Source organism: Ascaphus truei, chromosome 5, assembly GCF_040206685.1.
Source record: "Ascaphus truei isolate aAscTru1 chromosome 5, aAscTru1.hap1, whole genome shotgun sequence".
Lineage (NCBI taxonomy): Eukaryota > Metazoa > Chordata > Amphibia > Anura > Ascaphidae > Ascaphus > Ascaphus truei.
In genome coordinates this window covers 66835298-66861200 of record NC_134487.1, presented here as the reverse complement: position 1 = coordinate 66861200, position 25903 = coordinate 66835298, and the positions used below count along the sequence as shown (strand labels likewise).

At 43.1% G+C, this 25903-nt stretch overlaps 1 protein-coding gene across 2 annotated transcripts in view; it reads right to left on the bottom strand.

Annotated features, from left to right (window-relative positions):
- ASZ1 (ankyrin repeat, SAM and basic leucine zipper domain containing 1) overlaps window positions 1-22223 on the bottom strand; it is a 150844-nt gene extending 128621 nt beyond the window's left edge. For both annotated transcript variants that reach the window (XM_075599967.1, XM_075599968.1), the window contains exons 1-3: window positions 21976-22223; window positions 5394-5493; window positions 3226-3348 (exon numbers count right to left, since the gene is read on the bottom strand). In XM_075599967.1, coding sequence (XP_075456082.1) covers window positions 3226-3348; window positions 5394-5493; window positions 21976-22071 — 319 coding nt within the window. In that variant the 5' untranslated portion in view covers window positions 22072-22223. The remainder of the gene's footprint in view (window positions 1-3225; window positions 3349-5393; window positions 5494-21975) is intronic.
- Between the last annotated feature and the right edge of the window lie 3680 nt (window positions 22224-25903).

Here is a 25903-nt window from a genome sequence, read left to right as displayed (position 1 = left end):
CCCCTTGTAGTCAGAGACGTCTCCAAAATGGATTACAACTTTCTCAATGGCTACGGAGACGGGTGACGTCATCCGTAGCCGACGCTATAAGCGCAGCCTAAGTCACGTTGCTCTGCTTCCACGTTGGATCTTGATCTCACCAGTCAGTCATCTAGGTATGGTTTGTTTCCTTAAGTGTGCAGCAATAGCTGGCAGGATCTTTGTAAAAACAAGTGCCATTGAAAAGTCAAAATGATAGGGCCCAAAATTGGCAATGTTAACCAAGTACACAGAATCTGACTAAATTCTGATGGGCACATGAAGATACATGTCCTTTAATTGTATAGATGCGAGGAAGTCCCCCCCCCTTTTTTTATTTTTTAGGAACAATGAACAGACGTATAATAACCACAGCCACCCTGAGTTGGTGGGACTGCCATCAGGATCTTATTCTGTAACTATGATACAACGTATTCTTTCACAGGTGTATATAATTTATAGAGATTCCTTGTTATACCTGATGACCTTAATTTTCTTTTGGAGGGATATTCTGTTAATTTCAGACATAACCTTGTCGTATTTGCAGCACCCACGTGTGTAATTGTACGAGAACATCGCTCCTTGAAGTCTAGCATTCTCCACCCAACCCCCAATTCTATGTCGGGGGGCCCATCTGCTTTCAGAGTGATGAATGCTTTGGCTGGTATGACCTAGTCTAGATCTTTCTTAGATAACTTGCCGTCTGGAGATTGGGCGCAGTCTGGTGGACAGAAAACCAGAACTCCTAGACCGGCAGCGGTCATGAAAGCTATGCCTAGTTGATACAAATCTTGTCTGATATTTCCGCTTCTGTCTTGTGGAAGAAAAGTAATCTTCCCTCCAGTAAATCTGGCAATGATTTCTTGTAGTTGAGGACTGAACAATAGACCTCCAGAGAAAAGGATAGATAAGCCTGTTTGTTAAAGAAATATCTGCAGCCCATGGCTTTATCCGTAAAGCGGCTTCTGGCAGCTATGGACAGCGCTGATCCTGCTAAAAAGCCTGGTTATACCCAGAGGCGCATCCAACAAAAATGACCATAGATCTTTCAAAATGGAGCAAACGTTCAAACACAAAAGTCAACAATCTAGGAAGGGGCTTCATGTACAGCTACCACCTATAAGCAGATTTGACATCTCTTACCAAATGAACGACATGACAGTTTTTCAATACAATTCAAGCAGGTTAGGTTCTTATGCTTAGCTGAGCATTTCTTGGGTCTGGGAACAGAATCCTCAAACAAAGAATATGTTTTATTGCCAAAAGAAGAGAAAGGAGGAGAGAAGTAATAATAAGCAATAAACATGTATGTCACCACTCACAACCAGCATAAGCACTGAAACTGAGAGAAAACAAAAATCTCATTTAAACAAAAGGCTGTGGGGCAGGGAAACAAAATGAAGCCAACAAGCAAGAGGAATACAAAAAGGCAATCACCTGGACAATCAGCACCTGCGAGAAAATGCACAGCAAGACTGCATCAATGTCATCAGGATTCCCCTACTCAGTGTTGCACTCCTCCCATATATGCACAGCCCAGAGAGTGCCTTCTACTATCACACGGTGACGCCATAACCTACGCCTTCACAGAAACCGTGTGAAGGCAGCACAATGTTCGCTCTGAAACGCATCGATACTGAAGCCATATGCCTTCAGTGCAGTGCCCACATGAAGACATCTAGTTCTACCGGTCTCTCTAACACAGGGAAGAGGTTGAAGTGGCCTGCTGCCGTGAAAGCGTTAGGGCTATTGTGTACAGGGTCAGGGATCGGGGTGGTTGGAGCAGCACTTCCCCAGCAGAAGCTACTGCTACCATCTTCGAGGTGACAAAAAGGGGAAAAAATCAGTGACTGCGCAGTCAGCAAAAGTCACAAATTGCAGCACAATGTATGGGCTGGTCACTGGTGGCGAAAGGGTTAAGGAAACAAATTAACCGTACAACATGCTCATTACAGTAAAGGGCGGGCAATATTTGTACTCAAATCTGTCTTGACCACTACATGAAGCACCTGTCTCCCATGCTTCAGCCGCAAGTAGGATATCCAGTTTGTTGTATTTGATAAAGATATAAAAAGGATATGACCATGCGGCTGCTCAACATATTTCTTTGGGAGAGGTTCGAGTCTTTACCACTCAGGCAGTGGCCACAGCTCTGGTCAAGACATCTTTATGTCAAAAGGAGATGTTAAGTAGCTCAATTTGTAAACTTAGCAGATACATTCCGTAATCAATCTGGAAATGGAAAAACTGATGCTGGAGCCCCTTTCCGATATCCTGCCTATTGGGCAAACGGACGCTTGGTCTTCTTAAAAGGTACTGTTTCTGTCCAGTTAATGCTTCTAGGTTGAACCCCTCCAGGTTGTTAGACAATCTCCAGAGGATACGCAGGTTTTTGACATAAAGAAGACAGTATCAACTTGATTGATATGAAATGGAGACAACCTTTGGTCGGAATTGCAGGACCGTTCTAAGAGTCGTCTTATCTTGGTGTATAGAGAACACACTTGAGTATATGGAGAGCTAAAAAGCAGCAAATCCCCTCATTTATTACATTTATTTTTCAGAATCCGAGGCCGAACCACCTAGCTCTGGAAACCACGGTATTTGCCTTTTTATGTGCCAGTAAAATCAAATTACATTATGGCTGACAAGACCATCCAATAGTAAGCTGCAATGTCGTGCTCTGATGAAATATTGGCATGGGCAGAGAAAGGACAGAAGCAGTCAGCCACTAGGATTTTATAGTTAGCGGCAGAGCACGACATGTGAAAGTGAAGGTTTCGTTTTAGAATAAAGTTATAAAGTTAGGATTCATAGACCATATTTCTCCTCCATGTCATTACAACCCCATTTTGTAAAGCACTGTTCTTTCTCATTTTCACACATGGAACCATTTTCACTTGCTTTCTCTATCTTTGGAATTTGCCCGCCCTTTGCTTTAACCATCTCCCAATTAACTATCTCCAGTTAATTTAAAATCCACATTTTTACAGAAAGCATTGAGGCCTTTCAAAAGTGTTCATAAGTAACTTATGATTACACATACTATATGGATACCAGTAATGCAACTTTAGTCCTAGTGCCTGTTTTTGTAAGTCTAATAATAGTTAGCAATGCTCAAGTGTAATGCTAGAAAACAAGACTTTTGCAGTACATCACAATATATGTTATTGAAATTAAAATGGTGCATTAAACAAGCATTTTTACCTTTTTCAAAGCTCGCATTTGCTCCTTTGTCCAGAAGAACACGCACCATCTCCAAATTGGCAACACTGGCAGCATACATTAGAGGAGTCCATCCAAACTGAAAACAACACTCTACGTTCACTCCTGCCATAAACAAAAGCACTCATTAATGCAGTTGTGAACATTTGCTTTACAATAAAAAAACACACAAAATAAACTTAAGTCTTCCTGATCTAGTCATAATATAGAATGAGCTGCACCTTTCAAGTTTTATTAACCAACGTTTTGGTCCAGAGATGGCAGACTTTTTGTCAATGTACGATTCATACTATGTTTTACCACCAATAGGGAATTTAGCCTTTCTTAATTATTATTACTTTTTCCATTATTTGGCAATCATAGATTATTTTCATTACAGCTCGGTTAAAACATCTCAGAATTCCGATGCTCCTGTTACTTCTCCAATCTCCTTTGGCATCACCTTTTCATGCACAGACATTAACATGTCTCTGAAAATGAGGTAAGGGACGTTGCAGAGGTTGATTTGGGCTATAGTAAGTAAATAAGCGAGCTGAAAACACTGGAATAGAAAAGGAATACATGTTTTTATATAGAAACCAAAAGAATAGTCAAGCAAAGCTTGTGTAAGAAAAACTGTATTACAATAGCCCTACGCGTTTCACACACTGCTACCCCTGACGAAGAAGTGTGCGAAACTCGTAGGGCTATTGAGAGAGACACATTAGTGGTAGCTTAGAGCTAGATAGCATACTACTGTTTTCCAAGTTTGGCGGACGCCAAACCAATACAGAGGAGAAAGAGCATTAGCTTCCACTACTTGAAGCGCGAGATGTGATATCGGAGGCAAACACTCGCGAGAGTGTGTGACGTCACTCCCGGGACCCAGTGCTGGACGCTGATACCAGAGTAATCATCGCGTGTATTTGAGCTGGGACCAACTGAAGGCATTCTCTACGGTTGCTGTGCTCGAGTGACCCCATACCAGCGTTTTCTCACATGTGAGTGATATCTTTTTTATCTTTGCAATACAGTTTTCCTTATACAAGCTGTGCTGGTCTATTATTTTCTATTCTATGTTTAAGGTATTTCCCCCCTCCAAGGGAGCGCTGGACATTGGACCTTTCTTCAGCCAGGCCCTTGTAGATTGAGCACACTGTACAGTATATGCTTTTATTATTTCCAGAATTAGCTTAGCAAAGTTACTCTGTTTTTTATGCAATTATATAGAAAAGTTAGCAGGCCATTAAACAAATAAGCCACTTCAGAACATGTTTTCAACAGTTCTAGTGAAGTTATAAGGCTGATAAGACAGTCTTGTGCTTCTGTGTGTTAGTTTTGTAATACATAAGCTGTGTGTATGTTAATGCTTCATCAGAACCTAGGTTCCAGGCCTCAGTTTATAGTTTTCCCAAGATAAAAGTCCATGCTAAGCCTGTTAACTACAATTTGCATGCTCTTTGGAAAGGTACTGGTATGTTAATTACTGTAGTAAATCTTTTGTTTTGTGTTCAGTTTACAAACCATGCAGCTACCAAATCTGGTATTAAAATGTCACGACACACAAAAACAAAAAGATGAATCTACTGAAATGCGCCTGAATGTTTTAGTATTAAAAAAAAAATTACCATTTTGTACTGACCATAATGTAATGATTTTTGTCAAGATTAAACCACTGTTCCATTCGCTAATATTTATTTGTTTTGCTTTGCAAAATTATTAAATAAATCTATATAATTGAAAAAACATTTATAATTTAGAGGTTTAAAAAAAGGAAGAGGAATACTTGTGTTATTTTCCCGCGATATACTAGAATTGTGAGCACAAGTAGAGTTCATATGCACACGGTCTCCTGGGTGCTTACCCACACACTAGAACTTTTGGCTCCAAAAGTGTAATTTACATTTCTGTGGCCTTTTAAACTTTTTGGAAAGTTGATCAAAACAGAGGTGAAGCAAATGGCGGTGTTACACATCTCTACAATAGACCACACACACGGTTCCCTGCGCCAGTAGTAGTGCATGCATGGCCCTTTTACACAGATCACCTGAACCTGGGTTCACACAGAATGGTTTCCATCCCAGGGGATATCATACACATATCATGTGTTGAAATTCTGCAGTCCAGCTAAAGAGATAAAAAATACATTACATAGAACACGCAAATCTAACCTGAAAGTAAAAGTTCCTCAACTAAATTCACATCTCCAGAAGTAAGGGCTTTCTTTAAAGAATCTTCTTTGCTTTCAGGTTGTACTGTTTTTTTCAATTTCTAAAAATTAACAAAAACGAAAATTACAGCAAAGTCAAGATAAGGGAAATATGAAATATAAAGAACAAGCAAAATAACTACTTGTTCTGTACTTGGCTTTCATCCAGCAAAAACCTTATTAATCCTTATGAGAAAATAGGGATAGAAAAGGCCGAATACAATTACCCATCCAAATCGTAACAAGTTCTTTGAGGCATGCAAACTGAAATATCATTATCATTCCTAGGTACTGTATGGACACTCAAATGAGCATTAGGAGTCACTTTGTAGCACCTCTCCCTCTGAACAGTCTGTGTGTGTCTGGTTCATGGTGGTTCCCCCCTCCTCCCCACCAATGGGATTGGAATACCTGCGTGTGTTCATTCTATGCATCTTTGCTTAATAATTAAATATGGTAATTTTCAGGCTTGTGTGCGATTGCATCTGGATTAGCTGGAAGTGTCATTTTGTGTCTTTACCATTACTCTAGGAAAGGGAGATTCATAATCCATACAAATTTCTGTGGCTGTACACTGAATCAGAGGAAAATCCTACATTAGTGAAGAAAATGATACCTTTATTGCACATTATGCTATAGTAGCAAAAATGATTGATATATTTTGTAAGTAAGGTAAAGGGCTGCATATATGCTCCACAACATAAATAACAGTGTAAGGCCGAGTCCATGGTGTGGGAGACCGCGCAGAGGGCGATCAGATTGCCTTAAGGCATTAATCGCGCCCCTAGACTGCACGGACGCACACCGGCAGAGGCAGGAGGGGGGGCGCTTTGTGCAAGAAAATCAGTTGAAACCGATTTCTTGGCACGACACGCAGGTCACATGAGCGGTTCGCCCAATGAGGGCGAACCAGCTCCGTGACGCGCCTACGTACGACCCCCACGGCCCGTCCACCATGGACAGGGAAAGCACCAGCTTCACTTGGGTGACATCATAGCCTCCGCACGGGCGAAGGCGCCATGGCCCGGGCCTATTAAATATAACAAATGTTTAATGCATTTATTACCCTCAAGGAAATATATTGAGATATTACCACTGTACCAGACAGGCATTTTGATTGTACTCTGAGGACCCCAAGACTTTCCCTGCATATGATGAGCCAGCCCACTAAAAACCTCATGACGTACCAGATGTCTAATCCTAGAAATGCTAATTTTCTAAGGGGAGATTGCTTTGCGATCAGCACAATGATGACCCTCACCTTTAAGGCCCAGGACATAGTGAACTCAGCGTCGCTGAGCCGCGCTGAACAGATGCACAAAGCCCCTGCATCTGTTATCAGCGCGGCTATAGTTTCTCCCTCCGCATGCGTGCTGATGCGTGCGGAGGCTGAGAAACTTCCTAGAGACAGGCAAGTTTGAAATTTGCCGCTCGGGGAAGCGGAGGAGCGGTCACGTGGCATTGTAATGTGAAGATTGAGATAATGTGTGTGGCTATCATCACCTCCATTTTAGCCTAACCGCCATTTTGAGTGTTTGCTTGTATGTAAGCTTATTTGTTTCTGTGAATGTTTGATTCTGCAGAGTATCGCTCCTGGATGTAACTCACCCTTGTGTAATTCCTACAAGGCATGCAAGAATTGAAATAGCATTCGTAAGAGGTTTTTCCTGCCTTAGAAAATTCTGCTGACCTTAGGTTCTGTTATCTGACAGCTACAGTACACACACAGGGCTGGACACAGTAACTCCCTTATGTCACAAGGTTAAGGGCGGCCCACATAATGGTGATAAGAGGATAAGAATATAACAATGTAAAGCATATTTATATATCAATATGTATTTTTGTATAAGTCATCATATATTATTTATCTCTAAGCCAGCCCCCTTAAGGGGCATATTACTCATTTTGAAATGTATAAAAATGTGATATCAAGCAATATGTTGGCAGAGGCCTGAGTTCCTTGTTGGAATTATTTTCTCTCAATTATGCCTTGGTACAGATAAACTCATGTTGTTACTTTTTGAACCCTTGACTCATTGATTTTATTTCTACGCTTTGACAGTAACTACAGAGCCACCAGACCAGCAGAGGTGTGTGTGTGTGTGTGTGTGTGTGTGTGTGTGTGTGTGTGTGTGTGTGTGTGTGTGTATGTGTGTGTGTGTGTGTGTGTATGTGTGTATGTGTGTGTATGTGTGTGTGTGTATGTGTGTGTGTATGTGTGTGTGTATGTGTGTGTATGTGTGTGTATGTGTGTGTATGTGTGTGTATGTATGTGAATAAGTGTATGTGAATAAGTGTATGTGAATAAGTGTATGTGAATAAGTGTATGTGAATAAGTGTATGTGAATAAGTGTATGTGAATAAGTGTATGTGAATAAGTGTATGTGAATAAGTGTATGTGAATAAGTGTATGTGAATAAGTGTGTGTGAATAAGTGTGTGTGAATAAGTGTGTGTGAATAAGTGTGTGTGTGTGTGTGTGTGTGAATAAGTGTGTGTGTGTGAATAAGTGTGTGTGAATAAGTGTGTGTGAATAAGTGTGTGTGAATAAGTGTGTGTGTGTGTGAATAAGTGTGTGTGAATAAGTGTGTGTGAATAAGTGTGTGTGTGTGTGTGTGTGTGTGTGTGTGTGTGTGTGTGAATAAGTGTGTGTGTGTGAATAAGTGTGTGTGTGTGAATAAGTGTGTGTGTGTGAATAAGTGTGTGTGTGTGTGTGTGTGTGTGTGTGTTAATATATTTATCAAAGTTGCACAATGTTAATAAATATATTATTCTCACAACATGTATTTTTTTTCCATTTTTAAAATATTATATAATATACACACACACACGTTCCCCAGTGACACGCAGGCCACTTCAAAGTGACACACACACACACACACACACACACACACACTGACAGCTACCAAGTGACACACACACACAGTTATACCCGCCTCCCAAGCACGCTTACTGTCTCCTCTGCCAGGACAGCAAAAAGCTCCTGGTAGAGCGAGCGGCAGCAAGCATCAGCGATCAGCAGCACAAAAGTGTTTACTATGTCCCAGGCCTAAGACTATCCATGGAGTAGCACCCATTACCTTCAGAACTGCCTAATTTGTAACATCCAATCCAATCGGGCTCGCAGATTTGCCAGCGCTGATAAAGCCTCAGGTTAAAATTCAATAAAGCTGGAAGGAGAGCTTTTCAAGAACCGCCCCAAGACTGTGGAATAAGCTCCCTGCTGCTTCAACAAAATAAGGATGCTTTACTTCCATTCAGAAAGAAATTAAAAACCTTCCTTTTAAAATAAAGCATGACAAACAGATCCCAATACCCTGGCAGCCAGCTTTCCTGCCCTGTGTTGGTCTTAGTCTTTCTTTCTGTAAGTCCCGGTTGCAGGTCTAGGATGGGTGTCCTCCCTCTCTTACTACACGTGCTCTGGTTCGGAGTTTCTTGGCGAGTAGAGCATTAGAAAAAAATAATAATAAATTAATTACGAAACTGGTGTATCCTCCTCCACCCTGAGGGGTCTGCCCAGAACCATTTGATATGTACACCAAACGATGACGTGGTTGACTGCTGGAAGAACGGTGGCACCCAGGTCTTCAGAAAGGGTTAAATTACAGCATGTACAAAACATGTAACCATTCATTTAAATTGGTCAATGAGGACGGCCACACTTGGCAATCCACGGAAGTTCCTTGGTAGTACACACAATAAATGCAAGTACAATACAGTATGTACTCTTTCCCCCCAGGGCTTACAACATGTTATACCAAGTGGGACCTGTGACTAATTCTCAAGATCTATAACAATTTGGAAATGCAGAGTTGAGCATCACCCACTATAGTTTTATAAGAAAAAGTCATTGCAAGCAGAGTTCTGGAATCGGAATAATGGAAGCCACTACTTCCACTGAAATACTGCTACAGTATACAGTAAATGATTTGTGCTTTCATCATAAATCCGAAGGGAGCAAGGTTTGGTGTAGGACAGGGGTGCGCAAACTTCCAGCGCTACACCCTCCCCCCGCCTGCTCATCCCATGTTGCGCTGCCCCTTACCTCCAATGCAGCATCCAATGACGCTGCGGGGTGATGTGACGTCATGTTACCATGGCAACGCAGCAGCAAATTACACCGCGGGTCATGTGACATCACATGACCCCGCGGCGTTACCATGGAGACTGAAGCCTGGTAAGTGAGTTAGGCTGTTCTTATAGTGCGACGGCTCTCCAAAACAAATTAATTTACTCCGTCGCAAACGCTTATAGTAAGCGCCACGGCGACAAAGCGTCTAAAAATTTGGAAGCCAGGTAAATTTGATTTTTAAGAGACAGTCGCCACATGTGTTGTCTCTAAACCAATCAAATTGCGCGGCCCGCCCCCTTTAGTGACGCCACTGACGACCGTCGCTAAAAAACTAGTTCTAACTTTCGCTGGTGGCGACGGGTGACGTCATCGGTTGGGTCGCCAGCACTATAAGCACGGCCAGGCCTCGCGCTCTCAGCGTGGTGCCTCTGTAACCGCCTCGCCCCCCAGGGGGGCATTCCCCCCCACTTGCGCACCCCTGGTGTAGGAGATAGAATACTTAATTACAGAACTATTAAAAATCCAATTTCCACAGATAACGATTACTTACAGTATGGTAGACTGTAATTCTTGTTTTTGTTAGACACCGACAGTCTACATACAGTGCATGGACAAACAATACTACTTGGAGAATTAAAGTGCATTAACAACAATTAGAATTTTAAAACAAAAGTCAATTTCATAATGAAATCTTACATTTAACAGAAATTATGCAACAGGTACATCACGTTAAAGATATTAAGAGCCATATTTACTAAAACACCTAATAGTCGATTCACTATTTTAGAACTGCTTAGTAAGTATGTGTGTAGTAAGTGTTTGTGTGGAGAAGTAGTAAGTGTGTTGCGTGCGTTTCTGTGTAAGAAGTGTGTTGCACAGTGTTTCTGTGTAATAAGTGTGTTTCTGTGTAATAAGTGTGTTGCGTGCATGTAATAAGTGTGTTGCGTGCATGTAATAAGTGTGTTGCGTGCATGTAATAAGTGTGTTGCGTGCATGTAATAAGTGTGTTGCGTGCATGTAATAAGTGTGTTGCGTGCGTGTGTGTGTCGGGTAGAAACAACTGAACATAAAAATAGCATAAACGAGTAACTACAAAACAGAAAACCCAAAGAGTATGAGATGGCTAAAATTAGCCTCTGGCTTAATTAACTGCTAGATAGGTATATAGCAATCAGAGGTGATGGGCTAAAACCGAAAATAATAAAGTTTTAATACATCATAATAATAGTACACTCAAATATTTAAAATCGTCATATAGAATCCTCGTAGTGGAGTCCAAAGAACCCTAGGTAAGTATGTACAGGCATACCCCGCTTTACGTACACCCGCATGTACGTACATTTATTTTAAGTTGCACCATACCATGTACGTACGCGTGCTTCGCGAGTACGGACACCAGGAGGCGGCGTGCGTGCGCACCTCTCATCAATAAAGCAACCTTCGTCATTGTGCTCCCTAACTGAGCGGGAGTGCAGGTAAGGGGTAAGGGGGCCAGATGGCAGGGGGAACGGGGAGATCGAGCGCGCCATCAATCAGCAGCTATAGCACTGCAGCTCCTGGCTCTTCTCCCTCCGCCCTCCTCCCTCCTGCTCAGAGCTCACTCTAGCCTGCTGCTGCTGCAGAACAGAACTTTGCATGTGAGTTACAGGCTACGGGGCAGGGGGTGGTGCTCTTCTACTGTATTCTGTGCGTATGTGTGTGTGTGTGTCTGTGTGACTGACTGTGTCTGCGTGCATGCGTGACTGACTGTGTGTGCTTGCGTGACAGAGAGATTGTGTGACTGAGGGAGTGCGTGCGTGTAAGCCAAGCTGATCAAGGACCTGAGTAAGGCCGCGCGTATAGTGCCGGCAATGCAGCCTAAAAACAAACACATTGCCGCCGCGTGCGCGTATAGTAAGCGTGACAGCGGCAATGCGACGGAGCGGACTTTGGAAGCCGGGAATATTTGATTTTCAAGGGCTGTCGCCTCAAGTGACAGCCCCTGAACAAATCAAATGCCCGGGAGCCCGCGATGCCGCCACAAAGCTAAATATAACTTTCGCTAGCGGGGATGGGTGACGTCGCCAGTCGCGGGCACTATATGCGCGGCCTAAGGAAGCACAGCATTGTAAAACACTGTACTGTACAGTATTGTACTGTATTGTTTTCACCAAAGTCCCAAAAATATATCAGTCAGTCAAATAAATGCGAAAAAATGTTGTATGGTGCTCTAAAAAAAGACCGCAGTAAGATGAAATGATGTTAGGAAGAATTAACCCATATCGTGACGCATGGGGGTCATATTGCCTAACGACACGAGGCATTGGGACGTTTTGTCCTGCGTCGATTGACGCGCTGACGTCATGCGCCGTTTCCATCAGATGACTTGGAGGGGTGTCTTTCGGCATTACAGTGTAGCTTGGCCAGAGCTATGTGCACTGGTGGTTGGACACGTATGCCGCGCCCCTCATGTCCCTTGCGCATTGACGTCGCGCGTTGGTATTGGCTATGCACTCGTGAAGCGTCTACCGGCGTGCTGACGTCGGGTTCCGTGTCATGTGACCCGGAAGTGATGGTGATTGGTCCCTACGGCGCCGCGATATTGTATAAATCACACTCCTGATGGCATTTGTGCATTCACCTTGATAAAGGGCTATTCATAGTCCGAAACGCGTTGGTGTGTTTTGTTCGTTATTTTTGATCCATTAAATTAGCTTTATTTTTATGGGAACGCATCCTTGTTATTTGCTGGTTCTTCAGCACTGGAAATAGTGCTCCGTTTTTTTCTTCTTCTTCCTCTCTGGAGTCAAATAAATGCACCTCACCTTCATGCTCTTTCAGTAAAAATACTGTACAGTAGAAGATATGCCCTCTCCCTCATCCTTCCTACATATTTTTAAAATAATTTTCCATTCATCCATGTTGTATCTGTCAGCACTTATAAGAAAAATCAGCTGACATTAAAGATTTTATTTCAATAAAGCCTACTGTATTTATTTTGGTTACAAATGCATTATTTACATCAGTTATGCACATATATGATGTTTGCAGTACAGTACATGCATTGTAAAGTGGTAAAAAGGTACTTCACTTTAAGTACATTTTCGCTTTACATACATGTTCCGGTCCCATTGCATATGTTAAAGCGGGGTATGCCTGTATAGTATTGTTGTTCCTTAATAGGTATAGGGTCCTTTAAAGCTGCAGACATGCACAGGATAATAACACCATGAAAAAGACCTGATGTCTCAACTGAACTGGAACGCTCACATGTGTATGGCAGTGAATAAAGCTATCAGTATAGCCTGCTATATTAGCACGGTCATTGTTTAACTGCTACCACCAAGATCTCCAATCATGATTACAATGGTTCCAGACAGCAAATAACTAGGACACTAAGCCGTTAAGGCTGAGGCCCCAGTACCTCCGCTGCACGCGCACCCGCGAGACTGGCAGCGCATGCAGCAGATTCCCCGGTCTGCAGGGAGCTGCAGACCAAAAGACCGGGGGGGGGGGGGGGGGGAGCGCGTGGCGGGGGCGCGGCCATGACGTCACCCAGCAGGTTCGCCCTCATTGGCGTGGCTTAGCGCTCCGTAGCGAGTCCTGTTCTCAATTCTATTGAGAGCAGGAGCAACTCGCGCCACAGCGCTGTGGCCCCCCCTTGCAGCGGGCCCGGCGCCTTAGACAGACAAAGACATAACTATTCAGGACATAGATATCATGCCCATTATGCCCATATACAAGCCGTGTTTCGTGTGAGTCGTTTAATAGCAGTCGGCAGCTCCCTCCGTGACGTCACAGAAGCGAGCGTTCCAGTTCAGTTGAGACATCAGGGAGACAATATAGCATTTAGAGTGGATATTTTGCATCAGGGTTTAGAGCACCTTAATTTGATTGACCTATTCACTTTGCGTTGCAATTATGTTACACAGATGTATGAAGGTATTTAACCCCTTCATTCATGCTATCCCTGGCATTAACTATTCACCACCATACGTTTGATTACAACAGCACTAATAGTGATTTTTGTTGTTGCTACTATACAGGTCTTTCTCATGGTGTTATTATCCTGTGCATGTCTGCAGCTTTAAAGGACCCTATACCTATTAAGGAACAACAATACTATACATACTTACCTAGGGTTCTTTGGACTCCACTACGAGGATTCTATATGACGATTTTAAATATTTGAGTGTACTATTATTATGATGTATTAAAACTTTATTATTTTTGGTTTTAGCCCATCACCTCTGATTGCTATATACCAATCTAGCAGTTAATTAAGCCAGAGGCTAATTTTAGCCATCTCGTACTTACTAGGCAATGAGTGCATAATCTAGGGGTGCCTTATGACCCCATCTCTTTGGGTTTTTTGTTTTGTTGTTAACTCTTACCCTTTGCACCTGCCTTTCTAGGACCCTTTACATAGGTGAGCAGTCTGATTCATCAGTTTATTTGTTTAAACGAGTAACTAGTAGAGAAGTCAGATGTCATTTATTCTCAGAGAAACCTACAGAATCTGAGGGTAAAGTATCTTCCGCTAATTGGCAACAGTAAATATGTAATTATCAAAAGCTCCATTCACAAACTGGAACACGCTATACATCTCCACAAGACCAATATATCACAAGATAGCCAGCCCAACATGTCAAAATCCTCTCTCGCAAGTGCAGGCGACTACAAGGTTTTTATATAATTACGCACTTTTAAAACCAGTTAGGCCTAATATGACGTCACTTGGAGAACTTTAGAGCACTATTGAGGTCAGGACACTTACATAAAATTTAACCGTTTGAGATTAGGGGGATGCTACCAGAGCACTTGAGTGCTTTATTGTCATACTAGTCAGATACCAAATGAGGAAGTAAACATCCGCCTTTACATGAATTACTGAAATATGGTGACAAGTAGTGTACTTAAAGCAGCAGCACCAAGCTGTTGGTACTGGTTAGATGAAATTCACCACTTCTGTTTTATTTACATGAATAATGCAAGAAGTTCATATTTACAGAGAATTTTTTTCTTCAATAGACAATGAATATATTGCCGTAAAAAACCCTCTCCCACACCAAAAGAACCCTTTACCATAGAGTAAATAACTTTAATGTACATACAAAAATCAGACAATACCCAATCCATATGAGAAAATGGGAAAAAAGGTGGAAGAGCCACTACTGGAGAAAAAAAGAAAAAACTATTGCCAATATATAAAAAAAAAAATACTATTCAAGTTGCCAACAAGTCAATAACGGGGAATTGATAAACTTTACCAATTACCTCTTCAGTAATAAAATGATTAACACGAAATATATATACAAACCCCACTGACATTGCAAATGCATTCAATGATTACTTTGTTTTTAGCGAAACGCAGCTCAAACCACAAACCTGAATCTCATCCTGGGAGTGCCCACATAGCCCCGCCCCACCCCTTCCCAATACTGCCCACAATTTTCAATTTGGCCCAGTATCTGAAGAGGAGATTACACAAGCGCTCCTCAAACTAAAACTAAGCAGCCAATGCGGACCTGACTTGCTACAATGTAGGTTCCTACGACTTGGTGCCCCAGCCATTGCCAAACCAATTGCTTCCATAGTCAACTCTATCCTGTCTGCAGGCCATATCCCTAAGACCTGGAAAACTGCCAGAGTTGTCCCAATCTTCAAAAGTGGGGACAAAAACACTGTCTCAAACTACAGACCAATCTCACTTCTCCCAATTCTATCCAAAGTCATGGAAAAATGTGTCCACTCCCAATTAAACGACTACTACACCAAGACAAATTTCGCTAGCCAATTCCAAACACTCCACTGTAACTACCCTGCTAAAAGTTTGTAATGAAATCCAGTGTGGAATGGAACGGGGACAACTCACTGGTGCAGTATTCCTAGATTTTGCAAAGGCTTTTGATACAGTTGATCATGCTATCCTGCTTAACAAACTCCAGAGCTCTGGAATAGGGAAGCATGCTTTAAACTGGTTTCAGTCCTACCTATCAGGAAGATCCCAACATGTGTCCATCTCAGGCTCTAACTCCAACCCCTTGGATATCACCCGTGGTGTCCCACAAGGCTGTTCTGGGGCCCCTACTCTTCTCAGTGTTCATTAATGATCTTCCCACAGCTTGTAAGGAAGCCTCAATACACATGTATGCAGATGACACAATCCTATATGCACATAGCCTCTCTGACCTTCAACACATACTTCAGTCTGACTTTTTGAGACTCGAAAACTGGATTTCCCAAAACAAACTGTTTTTAAACACTGACAAGACTAACAATGGTATTTGGGACCAAGACTAAATTCTTAAAGCTTCCAGCGACTGAGCTCCAGATTAGAACCAACGCTAACACCACCCTAACCCCTGTCACTAGTTTTAAATACCTGGGCTTATGGTTTGACTCCCACTTAACATTCGGAATGCACATTGATACCCTGACAACCAAGACCTTTGCCAAACTAGGGGTACTTTACAGGAACAAATCCTCCCTAAGTCTCCTGGTCAGAATGCGTATCACACAGCAGATGCTAATGCCAATTATTGACTATGGAGACATAGTATATGGCACGGCACCTCAAACCCACCTTAGCAAACTTGACACCCTCTACAATTCAATTTGTCGTTTTGTTCTCCAATGCAACTACAACACACATCACTGCGAAATGCTCAAAGAACTAGATTGGTCATCACTAGAGTCTAGGCGCAAAGTTCACCTTTCCTGTCTTGCCTTTAAATTCTTTATGGGCAAGCTACCCAGCTACCTGAACAAGCTCCTCACCTCTACCACATGCAGCACCTATCACCTGAGATCTGACTCCAAAAGACTGTTCATGGTCCCACGGCTCAACAAAGTATCCGGCCATTCCTCCTTCTCTTACCGTGCACCCCAAAACTGGAACAACCTACCAGAGGCTCTCACATCCACCACCAGTTTAAGTTCTTTCAAATCTAAGGCTGTCTCACATTTTAATCTGGTCTGTAACTGCTACATACGCCCATAACATATATTTTGTTTAACTGTGCATGCAATGTCTTGTATATAATGTATACCCTGTTCATTTATGTAACTAACTGTATTTGTAACCATGTATTATTTGTCTTAACTCTGTGCCCAGGACATACTTAAAAACGAGAGGTAACTCTCAATGTATTACTTCCTGGTAAAATATTTTATAAATAAATAATATATATCCCCTACTCCAAGTACCAGTAAGGGTTTTTCTTTTATTAAAGTAGAAGGGGAAAAACAAATACATAATGAACAGTAATGAACCTGACAGAGTAACATGTTGATGGATAAAGGATAGGTACAAGTAGGTGAAGAAAGGAAAGGGGAGGCGAGAAGTTGGAAACAGAAATATAGGGGGGATGGAGAGGGAAGAAAGGGAGAAGGAGCGAAGAGGGAAAGGGGAAAAAGAACCGAAAGAAGGGAAACACCCTATAAGTGGGGGAAGAAAAAGGAGAGGGGTGAAAAGAGGGGGGAGAGGGAAATGGAGAGGGGTGGAGGGGAAAATGGACTGGGAGGGATATAGGACAGCAACAGATGAGGCAGGGAAGAAAGGGCTGTAGGGCTAGAGATGAAATGGCCATGATTTGAAAACTACCTCAGAAAGGGTGTAAGTTCCACTAATCACTTAGTGTGCAGATTGTATTGATGCACATATTGAATGGGAGGGAAAACATTTTTTTTTTAAATATATATATATATATCATAATACTGAGTTAAGTTATGGTGAGTAAAAAAAGTGACAAAAACCCTCCACAGGAAAGCAAATATGCAAATATAGCTGTATGCTCATCTGCATGTCTTAGGCAGGTCTGCAACCCCGCCTTTCCCCATTATCACCCAGCATACAGCACTTCCACTGCAGCAAGGGATTCTGGGAAATGACATGCAAATGAGCACACAGTGTCACTTTTTGCCTCAATAACCATTTTTAACATGGTTCCCTATAGGCTTAAGCTTGCTGCATGGTCACAGCTTTGAGCACAGCCAGGGTAAAGGTTGTGGTAAACCCTGGCTGTGCTCAAAGCTGTGACCATGCAGCAAGCTTAAGCCTTTAGGGAACCATGTTAAAAATGGTTATTGAGGCAAAAAGTGACACTGTGTGCTCATTTGCATGTCATTTCCCAGAATCCCTTGCAGCAGTGGAAGTGCTGTATGCTGGGTGATAATGGGGAAAGGCGGGGTTGCAGACCTGCCTAAGACATGCAGATGAGCATACAGCTATATTTGCACATATATATATATATATATATATATACACATGTAGAGGTATCAGTACCGTGTTAGCCGAGCTTCAATAATCAAAAAATAAATAGATGATACCGTTCTGTGGCTAACGAAATGCTTTTATTTGTGCGAGCTTTCGAGATACACTGATCTCTTCTTCCGGCGATGTTACAATGAATGAAGCAAGGATAACTAAAAAAGTGTCTCTTGGAATGTTATCTGTGCTTCTCCTTCCCCCGGTGTGGATGTGTTTTATGGCTAGAGGTGTCAAAGGGTAACTGAAAGCAAGTGAAGAAAGAGTGTGTATGTGTATCAGTGTGAATAAAAATGAATGGAGAGCCCACAGTATAAACAGTGCTCTACACAAGGTGTGTGTGGAGTGAGAGGGATATAAATGGTGTGGGTGGGTGTGGAAATGTGAGAGTTTGTAGCACAGATAACATTCCAAGAGACACTGTTTTTTAGTTATCCTTGCTTCATTCATTGTAACATCGCCGGAAGAAGAGATCAGTGTATCTCGAAAGCTCGCACAAATAAAAGCATTTCGTTAGCCACAGAACGGTATCATCTATTTATTTTTTGATTATATATATATACATATATATATATATATTATTTTTTTAACGGCAGCTTGAACTGCAGCTTTAATGATGCTGTATTTCAATATAAAAAAGTAATCTAGGTACTCAGTGTTTATAAACAGGAGTATATTAGTGAATATACTGTATCTTAAAACAGAGAGATGGACTTGGCTTGTCAGAGCCATTTATTTTCCTTACACAAACACCATTTGGTTTCAGTGCTTTCAATTTTATGTTTTTTTCATATATTTAGATTGTGAGTTAACCCGACACGTTGCCATCTTTGTTTCATGTATTCACTGTACTCTATGTAACATTTGCCAATTTATTAATTGATAATCTCCTCTTGACATTCATGCTGGTGATTTATAACAGTATAATATTTTTATACTATTATAATGGATGTTATTCGGAGTGGTTTAAGTAATGTAGATCGCTTTCTGTTTCAATCTCAGCTCTGCCCCTAAATGGAAATTGAATAATTAAATGCAGTTGATCTGAATGGTAAGGTGCAACTGCTAGCAAGAGACTCGGGCTACGCTTATAGTGCCGGCGACGTCAGGCTGCGGTCGCTGGAAAAAGAAAATTGAGATGACTTCCAGCGATCACAACCAAGCCGTCGCTCCTACTATAAGCGCACGCAACGGCAGCAATGCATTTGTTTTGTAGCAACGTTGCGTCGCCATAAGCGCAGCCTTAGACAACCAATTGCTATGACTTGTAGGACCACCTTGGAAAAGCGTAAATGCCCAAATCTTAAATGACACATTGACACAATTTCTCCTTAAAATGTGCCTATATGGAAGCAATTGGAAAATGTTTTATAGTGAAGCTAGATGTAAAGCCATAGAACGCTTCTAGCCGTTTTCAGTATAGGGCGCTAGCATGCCAGAGAGGCAGAAGAACCGTCAGAGCTGCCATCAGCTGACCTATTCATTCGTATCCGTTGAGCTCAACAGAATTGAATTCCATATTGCAGGGGTTCTCCGCTCCAGTACTCAAGTTCCCCAACAGGTCAGGTTTTCAGGATATCCCGGCTTCATCACAGGTCTTCGACTAAGCCACGTGTGCTGAAGCTGGAAAATACTGAAAACCTGACCTGTTGGGGGGGTGCTTGAAGATTGGAGTGGAGCAATCGTGTGTTTTACAATTTTTTTTTTAGCAAAGCACCATGAAAAGCTATATCGCAAAATAGTCATTTCTGTGTCAGCTCATTAATCAAAGTTCTCCTGCCTTTCTTTCTGTGATTGAGTTTGGAAATGCCAAAATGTCCTTTTAGTAAGGGAGGCTCTCCATAGCCTTCTTATCAGTGATGCTGCCCAATATAACGGGGATAACCTTTGGCGAGTGAGGCTGCCTTCCCTGCGTGGGACATTAATAAAGCTCTTCCCCTCATGGGTGGGGTAAAATTTCAATGGGGGAAGCTGCTTCTCATGAGTGGATTCCCCTTCAACCACGAATGTGGCCACCTTAAAAGAGTGACTTCCAGTGAGGGGCCTTTACTTTACTATTGAGTGAGCATGCTATTTACTGTGGCCTCATGGAAATGTTACTCTCTATCAACTACAAACTCCTCCCTCATGGTCCACATCCAATATCATACACCCTGGATTTCCCAAAAGCTTTGCATTATCTAATGAATGTTGGTGGAGAACTCTGAAAACAAGTACACCTGCCACTACTCACTAATGGCAAGCCACAAATGTACTAAAGTTTGTATTTATAAGGTTACTCTCTTTTAGCAGGTAATATTGAACTTAACCCAGGCCCTTCCCATATACCTAAGAATACCCCTTTCAGATTCCAAAAATGGCTGTCACATTTCTGATTAGACCAACACGACGATGGAAGAGCTAAAACAATCAATCCTACAATCACTCCCTAAAAAAAATAAAAAAATAAAACACATTTACAGGTACAATACAACCAATATACAGTAACCTATTAAACTTATTTCTGCAATGGTTTACTTTTGGTACTGCTCCAGTAAAGACTTCCATGCCTCACAATTGTGTCATGTTACAGCAGGTTACGTAGTTCGTGTCTATTTTGCTCGAACATACCTTGTGTAAAAGGTCACAATCATTTGGGGTTAATTACGGGGGCTGGGGCGAGATGCTGCAGGCCACATATGACTACATTTAACATCGAGCCCCTGTCAAAAAATTGCATGCAAGACAGCAAGGGTTTTAGGTACTGTAGGGCAGGGGGGCGCAAACTTTTTTCCCTGTGCCCCCCTGCCGGCTGTCCCCTCACTCCCGCCCCCCCCCCCCCCAACTTACCCGCGCTCCGGCGTAATGCCGTCACGTTGCCATAGCAACGTGACGTCACATGACCTCGCAGCGTCATTTTGACGCCGCGTTGCCATGGCGACGCAGGGAGGAAGCCGCCGGAGCCACGGTAAGTTAGGTTTACAGAGGCCCTGCAGCTCCCCCGGCACTTAATTTAAGTGCCTTCGGGAAGCGCGCGGGGCCTCTGTAAACCCCGCGCCCCCCGTTGGCAGCCTCGCGCCCACAGTTTCCGCACCGCTGCTGTAGGGTGAAAGCACAGCAAGTTACAGTATTTACAAGGTATACAGTATACATTGGCGAGACAAAGTTTGAGCCCCCCTTAGAATTTCCACATATTTCAAACCTAAAATGTTATTAGATCTTAATCTAAGTGCTAATAATAGATGAAGATAACGTGAAAAAACGAAACAAAAACCATAATACCTTTTCAACATGAATCTATCCACAGGGGGAATGTAGGCTGGTGTACATCCTTAGAATTGTTTTGTAACTCTTTTAGACTGATGAGCATCAATAACAGCTTTTTTGAGGTCCTATATATTTTCAGAATAAACATTTCTTTGGGTGTGCTAAAACCAGAGTGCCGAGTACAGTTATGCTGAAGTAATTATGAAAGAGACGTAAATACATTTTGCAACTTCTAAGGCCGCGCCTATAGTGCCGTCGACGGCGACACGTGATGTCACCCGTCGACGAAAGTTATATTTCGCTGGGCGGCGGCGTTCAGGGTTTCCGGGCATTTGATTGGTTCAAGGGCCGTCACGAGACAGCCCTTGAAAAATCAAATTTTGCCGGATACCAGTTTTAGCGACGGCGACGTCACTCCGTTGCATTGTCGCTGTCGCGGCAAAGCATTTGTTTTCGGGCGACGTCACGTCACCGGCACTATAAGCGTAGCCTAACTTTAGTCCAATTTTCCCAAGCAGAATACCAGTATATTGATTATAATAAACCCTTAAATACCATAGTAAAATTAACACACAAAACCAGTTTTCTTATATTCACAGGTGCCATTTCTTTTTGTGGGTGTTTTCCCCTGGTTAAATCTTGGGTTTGTATTAGTGACAATGCTATTTTAGCCAGTGTTGACAAACCTATGAAATGAAAACTTCCTACCAAGAACATTTGGAAAGCTCATTATTTCCTACACAAAATAGATAAGAGGGCATTTTTATGTGTAAAACCTATGGATAATGGAGGTTAAGAAACCATGCAATCTCCCTGTTACAGATGGAAACTTGGGATATATAACCCCATTTCCCAGGATACGCTCACACACCCCAAGTTTCCATCTGTAACAGGGAGATTGCATGGGGTTTCTTAGCCCACACAGAGCAGTGTTCCCTGCTGGCTGTGGAGTAGTTAGGCCTTGGCTCCCCGCACGCACCTTGCCCCGCTGCGGCGGCTCCCACATGTCCCAATACTCGTCACTGTCACTGCTCTCCCCGCCTCCGGGCACCGCGTTCAACCTGCCAGTCGCCATCTCCAGCGCGCGCGGGCACTCTCCCTCTACCACCCAGCGGATTCCCCAACCGCGAGACCACCACGCGCCGTCGATTAATCAAGTGCCGGCGCCTCCCTTCCTTCCCTCCACAACGTCATTTCCGCTCAAACCAACCCCGCGCATTACCCCCCCCCCCCCCCCCGCCTTCTTTAAAAGTGTAGTTCCAGGTGGTGAAAAGTTGATACCGCGGACGGAAGTGACGTCGACAGACGTGAGGTGCGGGGAGGCGGGTCTACAGCCTGAGAGGGATCCGCGGCTCAGGCAGTGTGAGGGTTGTTGTGCTGGCTGGATTTGTATTGGTTGTATAGCCATTTATTTTAACCATTGTAAATAATGTTTATTAATACATAATTATTTTAATTTTTTTTATATATATAGTAGTACCAGGGAAATTCTCACTGGGGTTCTCTGCCATTGCAAAGCCTCTGCAAGTTCTCTGCTTGTTACCTGTTGGCCACAATGTGTTTAGTGGTGGAAATGTGATTAGGGTGTAAAGAGTATCTCTGCTGTTTTATACGCAGCCACATGTCCCCACTAGTTTTTATTTGTAGCTCCTTGGTACCACTACGCTATGTTTTTGTGACACGCTTACTGATTTCGCTTTTTATTGATAGAAAAAAATGGATTTGTGTTAGGAAATCCCTCTCCCTTATTACTTTCTAAGCATAAATATTGTATACACCTTTCTCATGTTTAAAAATTTCTAAAAAGGTTTTATCATCAGGAGCCAAGAAGCATTGCCCATCCCACAATATCCCTTGTTCTGCATTTTCTGACAAGCGTTAAATATATCCCATGAATGGTGAAGATGTTGTTTTTAAGGAGGTCTTTCATCTACTGAGCCTTTACCAGCATTTCTGGATTATAAATGATACCTATATGTCTTCTCTTCAAATTGTAATATGGATTGTGGTATAGTAAATAATTTCGCATGCTATAAAAAATAATCCTTTGTTAGTAGTTTTACAATAATTTACTGCGACTCCTAGGACAATTTGTAGAAGACCATAACCTAAAACAGGGGAGCTCAACTCCAGTCCTCAAGCCCCCCCCCCCCCCTTCCCTCAACAGGTCAGGGTTTCAGGATATCCCTGTGTCAGCACAGGAGGCTCAAGCAAAGGCTGTCAAATTTCCCGCTCTCTCTCTCCCCCACCCCCCCCATACAGAAGCCCCGCTCTTATCCCACATTGTCAGGGGAGAGCATGTAAAGTTCTTACCTTCTCCTTCATGCCGTCCTCCTGTCATGTTGCCATGGCAACGTGACATCACTTCACCATGGTAATGTGACGCCGTGTGACATCGCAGCGTCATTTGACGCTACAACGCTGAAGGAGGGTGGCATGAAGGAGGCGGTTGTGGCGGCACCACCAAGGCAAGCACCTATGGGCGCTAGTTTGTAAATCCGCCACTGCTCGAAGCAATTACATGTAACGGTGTTTCCCTGGGCCCTTCTGATCCTGACCCCATATGTGAGAAACTGTCCCAATTACATGTCTGTGTAGTGTGGTGCACCTACTGGCTCACAGGACTCCTGAGTCTCCTGCTTGTTGGTAATGGGGATTTCACCACGACAGGCGTCTGAGGTAGTGTGCTGAGTCCTACTCACATTTGGTACAGCGCCTCCATCCATCCAGATCCCCACGATAGCAGGGAGGAGTGTCTGAAAGGGAACTAGGTGCACCTTCTCCCTGAGTAACTCCACTCACAGGAAAGAAGGGTCTTTTCATGAGCATCTTTATTAGCATGTCGTGTGGCAGACTGCCCATCACAGCGGGCAACACTTAGCCGCACATCTTGTAGTGGCACTCCATTCAGAAGGTTCCTCCTGACTCTTTAATCAAATTGTCTTTCCACCTCTCCCCTAAGGGAGACCACCAGCTGTGCCAGAGCCCTGGACACAGTGTGAAATCAGATTGTCCCTTTGCCACTCTGACAGACAGACTTGAACTGCTGCAGACACCAATTTTACACATGGCTACATACATTTAAGACACCAGTCGGCAGTTGCTGGTTTTCAAGGAAACGTTCAATGTGTGACCTACAATCAATGCCCCACTGTCATTCAAGGTCATTGTTTATAGAGCAGGGAGACCAGAAGAGATTTTGTAATTTTTCTTGGTAATGTTGTTGTCTTGCTGATGTGGTTGTGTGACATTATTTATGTCCGGGCTTTGTTTGCATAAAATAAGGCAGTGACATGGGTTTATTCTAGTGTACAGTATTAGTTTGGGTTGAAGACGCTGTAGGGTTTATCCCCTTTGGTATTTCTTGGAGGCTGGAGGCGCCTAAAGAGAATGTTCCATACTGTACAAGTCTTTCACAATCACTTTTAAGCAAAAAAAAAAAATACATTTTTTCGGTTGCCATTAATTCTGATGAAACAACTATGGATATCAATCCACAAAATAAGTGATTAGACATATTTATATAACATTGGCAAGGTATTTTCCATTTGAAGTGTCTCCACGATTATATGTGTGATACTGTGAAGCTAAATAATAATTAAATGCAAGTTAGTCATGGTACTGTAAGTTATATTCTTAATGAAATGTCAAGCATTGGCTAACATTGAAAAAGATCTGGGTGTCACATAGGAATGCCTACGTATATGCCTAACACATTTCAATATTTAACATGTGCTACGTTATGTTAGCCTATAGTAAACAAAGACGCCCCAATGCACATCCAATCTGACAAAGGGTCTGCCTTGACGTGGTTGCAGGCTTCATCTGTTTTGGCCAAAAGATTGAACTATATTACCAATTCTTATAAGAAGAAAAACATATTGAAATGAATTAAATAATAAATCATATTGGATGTGCATTGGGACTTCTTTGTTTATTGTAGTACTAGCTGAGAGACCCGGCGTTGCCCGTGATGTAATGTTCCCGTTCCTCTCTCTCTCCTCCCCCTCTCTCTGTTTGTCCCCCATTCACATCAATCCAGTCCCCCCCCCCTCCTTTACAGCTTCATGTAGCGTGTGTGCGTCAGTCACTGTGTGTTTGCGCGCGCGTCAGTGAGTCTGAGGCAGAAACACAAACACACACAGACTGACTGACGCACACACAGTCAGTGTGTGCGTGTGTGTGTGCCTCAGTCAGTGTGTGCGTCAGTCAGGGTTTGTGTGCGCGTCAGTCAGTGTGTGTGTGCGCGTGCGGCAGTCAGTGTGTGTGTGGGGGTGTGTGTGTGTCAGTCGGTGTGTGTGTGTGTCAGTCGGTGTGTGTGTGTGTGTCAGTCGGTGTGTGTGTGTGTGTGTGTCAGTCGGTGTGTGTGTGTGTGTCAGTTGGTGTGTGTGTGTGTGTGTGTGTGTGTCAGTCGGTGTGTGTGTGTGTGTGTGTCAGTCGGTGTGTGTGTGTGTGTGTGTGTCAGTCGGTGTGTGTGTGTGTGTGTCAGTCGGTGTGTGTGTGTGTGTGTCAGTCGGTGTGTGTGTGTGTGTGTGTGTGTGTGTGTGTGTCAGTCGGTGTGTGTGTGTGTGTCAGTCGGTGTGTGTGTGTGTCAGTCGGTGTGTGTGTGTGTGTCAGTCGGTGTGTGTGTGTGTCAGTCGGTGTGTGTGTCAGTCGGTGTGTGTGTCAGTCGGTGTGTGTGTCAGTCGGTGTGTGTGTCAGTCTTTACAGCTTCATGTAGCGTGTGTGCGTCAGTCACTGTGTGTTTGCGCGCGCGTCAGTGAGTCTGAGGCAGAAACACAAACACACACAGACTGACTGACGCACACACAGTCAGTGTGTGCGTGTGTGTGTGCCTCAGTCAGTGTGTGCGTCAGTCAGGGTTTGTGTGCGCGTCAGTCACTGTGTGGGTGGGTGTCAGTCGGTGT